The sequence below is a fragment of the Pterocles gutturalis genome, unplaced genomic scaffold (genome assembly GCF_000699245.1).
Source record: "Pterocles gutturalis isolate BGI_N339 unplaced genomic scaffold, ASM69924v1 scaffold31463, whole genome shotgun sequence".
Classification (NCBI taxonomy): Eukaryota; Metazoa; Chordata; class Aves; order Pterocliformes; family Pteroclidae; genus Pterocles; species Pterocles gutturalis.
In genome coordinates this window covers 1,705-8,272 of record NW_010126649.1, presented here as the reverse complement: position 1 = coordinate 8,272, position 6,568 = coordinate 1,705, and the positions used below count along the sequence as shown (strand labels likewise).

The following is a 6,568-nucleotide window of genomic DNA, read 5'->3' as shown; positions in this document are numbered from 1 at the left end:
GTACAAAAAAACGATCAGAACAAGTGTTAGATGAACAGAAGACTAAGGAGTACTTATGGCCTCACTGGACAATGTGTATTACAATACTTCATTACTCATTTAAAAGAGAATTGGGACACTTCTTTTTTTGAAAAAAAAAGTTTTATAATTGTCCACCCTACATGCTTATTCTGTCCATTCTACTGCTGCTCCAAATGCAGAAGCTGTGTGTTTCAGAGAAGCCTGCAGCTAGAAAGGTTTAACTTATCTTTATTGATACAATTCATATACTTTTAAACAAAATTTTAACATGTTTTATTTTCTTTTAAAGCTCACTTGCAAATCATGTTTTATAGGCAACATTCTACAACCTAGCTTTGGTAGTGGTTGATGCAACATTTTAAAGAATATTTGCTATTCACACAATTTGCATTAGATGTTTAAAATGCCATGACTGAAACAAAAGTTAACTTGTACAAACAGACAGAGCCTAAAACAATATTTTAGAATAATCATTGAAAGCCTTTACTGTATCATAGTAACTTCAAGTGTTGTAAAGCAGTTCTCTACAATTTTCAGCTTTTCTTCAGAAAGCAGGTTTTCTTGCTTCAATTGTCCAATAAGAGCTTCCAAGGACCTGAGTCTCCCCAAAGTTTTTATCTCCTGCATTTCAAGTAGAGTGATCTTAGAGTGGAGCTTTGAAATTTTTTGCCAAAGGTGATCTCTGTCTATGTCTTGTTTGCAGTATGAATGCTCAGTTTGTAATACTTCACTTCCACCGTATGCATTCATATACACAGTTTTATCTGTTTCTGTCTCCTCTGTGTCAAGAAACTCTTGCTTAACAGGCAGGAACGAACTATTTACTGTTTCAGGCTCTTCTGGACTCTCAGCTGGCAGAATTATAGCAATGACAGATTCTTCACTTCCACTGAACTGTTCAATAGTTTGTCTGACTGTACTCAGTAAAACTGCATTTTCACTTGTTGGCTGTACTTCAACAGAGCACCCCACAACATGAGAGTTAGGATTTTCAATTGCATAGTGAGTAACTGAACCTAAAGCATTTTTCAGTTTCAGAGATGAATTCAAATAGTCAGAGTCTGTAAACTGCAAGACTGTAGCTGTACCATCTACTGGATCCTCTACAGAAGCATGAACACTGGCAGCCTCCATGCTCTCGACTGCTGCTGCTATTAACCCAGGATTAGCTTGATGTATATCCTGCTTCAATGAAGTATCAAGAATTATACTGTCTACCTGAAAGTCTTCTCTGTTTTGAGGCTGTAGTTCTTGAATTTGTAAAGGTTTACTCAATGCAGTTGTGCAAACTACTTCTGCCTGATCATCTACATTTTCTGCAGTTACAGGATTTTTCTTTGGTGTACAAGGTTCAAGCGATGCAGATGCCTTCTTCGACTCTGCATTTGTCTTTGTTTCTTCCAGGTCTTCTCTCTTTAGCTCTTGTGGGCTGTTCTGAGAAGAGTCTTTTTCCTGAAGAGAAAAAAAAAAGAAAAAGAAAAGAAACCACAAATCCAACCACCTTGTAACTAGAAAAATCACTTGAACATAAAAAAAAATTGGGCAAATCTCATCCTATAGCATGGCATTGTATAACTAGCAATTTAGATGAGCACCATCTAAAAAGTGTATCAGAGACCTTAAAATTCATGTAAGTGTCTTCCATAACTTTGCTTCAGGTCCTAAATGTTAAAATATTATTTTAAAACTCTAAAGGCAATAATACTTTTTACATTTTTTTTTATTTTTCAAACTCTAAGGAGCTTTACTGATTTACACAAGTCACCATTATTTTAAAAGCACTTGGAAAAGTGGCTAGACAAATCTGTTTGACAAAGACTGGCTGGCATCTCCTGTCACCACCACCTGAAAATATATGTGTATTAAATATATACTTTAAAATATTTTTGCATTAAAGATGCAACAAAGTTGTTGTAGAAAGATGTAGCAAATTCTTAGTCATGTGGTCTACCTAAAAAAGAGAATTTAAGAACAAGAAAATAAATATTATGAACAGAGTCTTACAAATCAGTGAAACATATTCACGCACAATAATATAGGTAGGCTGATTTTTAAACAAGCAATTCAATTCTGACAACTAAACTTCTCAGTTCATAAAAATGGAGAATTTTTTTTTGGATGGATAGAAATCTTAGCAGAAGGATACAATTTTAACAGGACTTTAAACAGAAGCTGTTACTGAAAGAGGGACAATTTGAAGCTTATCCTTTATTAGCCATCTCCTTTTCCCCTCCTCCACATAAACTACATCACCACATGATTAGATTTAAGATCAGTATCCCAAAAAACTTTTTAGCATGTCAGTGAAACAAAAATACACTAATAATGAGTGTCTTATTTTTTTCTAGTAGGCTTAATAATTAAGAGACCAAGCTGCAGAACTTGTACTCATGCTAGGCCTGTGGACTGAAAAACAGAAGTGTCTGAAACAAACAAACAGAACAAGAAGGGACTTTAACTTTGCTAAATAAATATAGGTCAGGAAAAAACAAACAAACAAAAACAACCCACAAACGGGGGGGGGGCGAGGGGAGAAGAAGGTAAAAAAAATAAAAGGCCAGGCTGAAACAAGAGATTATGATGGAAAAGATAAATTTCAAAATGCATGTTCACAAAAGTACATATGTAGTCTGAAGTATCCTATATACATTCAAGTTTGTAATTCAATTTTATATGAAACTTCAGTCTTAAAAGGACTGAAAAATGTACACAAAAATAGAATTAATTTGGTTACCTTTACCTTTTCAAAGGTGATACTTAACATCAGTCTTAGGGATTTTGAGAGAATGAAGTATAATTTCTGGGAGGATATCCTTCACTTGGTCCCTAACACATCAAGCAAGGTGCTGGTGAACAATATGCAAACATTGCAACTCTTTGCTCTCAGTTTTCCAAACCAAGGGTTTATAGACAAGTGTTGAAAGGTAGCTTGGGACTTTAGCTTCTTGTTCCATTAACCCAGGAACACACTAACAAGGGATTCTCCCCCAGAATAAGGGGAGCTCTTTCTCATGTCTTTGTGAACATTCAGTCTATGTAGAAAATTTGTGTTTGGGGCAACTATAGAACCAGTGGTGAAGTCAATGGATATTGCTGATTTGCAGAGGTGGTCACTGACAGGTGAAGTGCAGTCAAAAGTGTGAAATAAAAAAAAAAATAATGCCAGAGAGAACAGTGAGACACCAGGAAAGCAAGTTCACTGTATCACAGATACCAACAACTGGCATCTCTTTTTTTTTTTTTTTTTTTTTGACAGCAGGGAAGTGATGAATACATTGAAAGGAAGCATAGAATATTCTTTTTCCAGACTGGATAAGGACTTCCCAGATATATTACTGATGTAAGAACATATATATTACTGTATGTTCTTGGCAACACCACTGCATAAAAACTTTGTTACCTTTATAGGTCTACTGTCCATCTTTGCAGGTATACTATGACTGGTCTATGGTCACATGCAAAAGAAGAGGGAATGAAGAAGCAGGGAAAACCTGACCTTTTTGGGGGGTTGAATCACATAGTTTATCTGCAATTGCACAGAAGCATAGTGCAGCAAAGTCCAGTTCCAAAGCTAGGTCTCTCTGTTACAGTAACAGCACAGGGAAGTGCGGGATATATTGAAGCGGGGCAGGAGGGTTAGAAAGAAGGATATTTATCGCTAAATTACAAGTGCCATAAACTGCAAGATTTTCTTGGTGGTGGGTTGTTTTTTTTTTTAATATTTGAGAGATTTATCAAGATTGCTTTCCACTCTACAGAGTCAAAAGCAGTGTGGACAACACCTGCAGCTATCCAAGAAGACAGAGAACTTCATGACTAAAAAGAAATTGTTTTGTAAAATTAATTAGCCACGTCAGTTTCAGCAATTTAGCCTTAATTCCAGCCCTTCCATTTCTTCCACCTCCAACAGGATGATGCTGAGGAAGACAGTCATGAGCCAGAAGAGAATTAGCATAACTTTGATCAAGATTAGGTGAGTTCTTAGGTGTTAAAGAGATTAGGGACAGGAAAGAGAGAGGTGTAGTTTGAAATGAATACATTCCAAAGCCAGTATTTATGTACAGTTAATAACAGGTTTTAAAGGAACATTAACATATTGATTAAGAGTAATTGCACAGGAAAAAAATATTTAGAATAATAATATTTTCATAGGAAATTTATTTTCCTATGGGAAATTTCCTGTAGGAAATGCTTCTGTAATTTCCAGTTACAAAATGGTATTGAACCTCCAGACAAAGGATGGGAAGTTGTTCTTCTTCTTTTACATTATGGAATCACATACTCATTTTTTGTCAGTCTTGTTGACAAAAATATTTTGATGAATGGTAATTCTATTTTATAAAATAAAATATGCATATATTACAGATAAATAGAACATCTGTATTACATAAATAGTTGGTTAGCTTTGTACAATAAAAAAGACAGGAATACATTACCTCATCGCCTGGGGAAGAGAAAATTGTTGGTACAGCAGTATGTTTCAAGTATCGTATACCCCATCGCACATCAAGGGAATCGGGGGTAAAATGATCACTGCACAGAAGCTGGTGCTTACTGGGAGTCCATGAATCTCGTTTCATGTTCCGCAGCCATTTCTCAAGTCTCTCTTTATCATGAAGTGGAAATCTTTTTAAAGCAGTTGAAAAGAACAAACAAAAACACAAACAGAAAACCTTATTTTTTTTTCTTTCATATTTTCCAGTAAAGAATATCTGAATTATTTCTAGCTGGAAATTTGCTCCAGAGCTCAGCAGCAAAACTTCTGTTGATTTCTGCTGGCCAAGGGTTTCAGAACCCACAGACAAAATTTTTTAAAAGGCTTGATCCTGCAACACTTGCTCAGAAAGTAGTTCTGCTGAAGTCAGATGAAATGCTCTGACTGCATTTAAAAAGTGAGGTCCAGTCCTCACTTTAGAAATAGTATTTGTGGAGCTTTTTTGTCTTACTAGACACAATTAGTAACAAAACCTTTTGTTACTACTTTTTGTTTAACAGAGTACCTCTTAATATATGTCATACTTCGGATTATCTGATGACTTGGAAATGTGAATATTTCCAGTGCAGGATTTACATTCTGTTTAAAAAGAAGAATTTACACAAATGCAGAGCATTTCTATAGTTTATGTTTCAGGAATTAAGCTTCCTTATGGTGTTGAGAGCCCATTATGTAATCCATAACTAACTTTCGAACCATCTAACCTACTTGAAAAGGAAGATGAAGAGTGTACACATTAATAGAAAAAAAATCAATTTTGAAAATAAACACAAACGGTCAGGCAAATTGACAGGAAAAAGAACTAAATTAAAAGAAAGTGGGCAAAGACAGGTAATTTACTTAGTGAATCGTGATACACAAATTAAAGGGAAATTAAAGGCTCATTATGATGCATAGACAGTCAAGCAGTTATGGTAATGGCAACATGAACATTCAGACCACTCTTGGCTCTCATTTCTTACCAGACAGATATCAGGGTATTTGAAATGTGCTTACAGATTTCTCTGGTCCATATCAGGTTTCTTTCAACTCCAGCATAAAACCACGTAAGATACTAAAACCATAACTTGAAGTCTGAGCACTGTTAAATGACTACTGTTAAGAAAGCAATATTCCTGAGAATCATAATGTAAAAAAATAATCTCTGCTTTTGGTTATATGAATCTGTAAGGGATAGATTCATGTGGTCATTAAACCCGATCTGCTCATAACTGTAGGATGTAAAAGCTATTAGCTGTTGGCAGTATGATGGACAACAGAAACATCCAAAAATGAACAAGTGCCTACAGACTCTTTACAAGAGCCATATTGTTTTATTCCATAAATAGAAATGGAACATTCCTAACTCAATTTCTCTTTCCTTAGCTTTTTTTTTCCTTTTAATTAACTAACAGTTCTTTAGGTAACGTTTATTACCATCTGCTAATGGAAATTCAATGCACAAAAAATGTGGTTCTGCAGTGTTATTCCCACAGAGAGCCTGGAGTGCCCAGTGTCACCTGAATGTTACAAAAGGCACCAGTCAGTTGAGCTACCTCTTGGCAAACCCCTAGATCCCACCCTCAACCCCCTGAAGCTGCAGGTTTCCTCCAAAAGTCACATATGGCAATGACTCGCTTACACAGGCCCCCAGTGTACCAAAACTGCAAACTTATCTGATTTTGAGAGAAAGATACCTGAGATTCACCAGGTGCATGTCTTTACCCCTTCCCCAATCTTTTGATTTTGTTGACATTTAAGTTTCGAAGTGACCAAGGAAGCAAAGCAAGCTTTTGATGCATCTGGCTCTGAGTGTCTTAAGGAATAACACTAAATATAACAGGAAAATGTTAACCTCTCAAGGACACATTAGAAGTTCAGCCTTTTCAAATCCTGCCTACTTAGACTGTGTATACCCAATAGCAGCATTATATATACATAATACAGCATGCCCCATGAGTAACAGAGTAACAGTCTGGGATGCTACGACAGAGGTCCAAAGGTGGCTCTCAGTAAGAGGATGGCTTCTTTCAGTTGACGGCCATGTCACCAATCACACCCTCTCCAAGAAAG

At 35.9% G+C, this 6,568-nt stretch overlaps 1 protein-coding gene across 1 annotated transcript; it reads right to left on the bottom strand.

The window, feature by feature from the left end:
- Positions 1–308: 308 nt before the first annotated feature.
- Positions 309–6,251, bottom strand: THAP5 (THAP domain containing 5). Its single transcript, XM_010079059.1, has 3 exons — positions 6,193–6,251; positions 4,458–4,647; positions 309–1,473 (listed from the first exon to the last, which is right to left on the bottom strand). Exons 1-3 carry the CDS (start codon positions 6,249–6,251, stop codon positions 505–507), a joined length of 1,218 nt encoding a protein of 405 aa, XP_010077361.1. The 3' UTR covers positions 309–504.
- Between the last annotated feature and the right edge of the window lie 317 nt (positions 6,252–6,568).

Bases quoted from the DNA above. Each gene is read 5' to 3' on its own strand.
- THAP5 (XM_010079059.1), bottom strand. From the start codon at position 6,251: ATGTCAACAAAATCAAAAGATTGGGGAAGGGGTAAAGACATGCACCTG. The intron at 4,648-6,192 runs GTATCTTTCTCT...TGCTTTAAAAAG, and splicing joins ATGCACCTGGTGAATCTCAG to ATTTCCACTTCATGATAAAG. The intron at 1,474-4,457 runs GTAATGTATTCC...TTTTCTCTTCAG, and splicing joins TCTCTTCCCCAGGCGATGAG to GAAAAAGACTCTTCTCAGAA.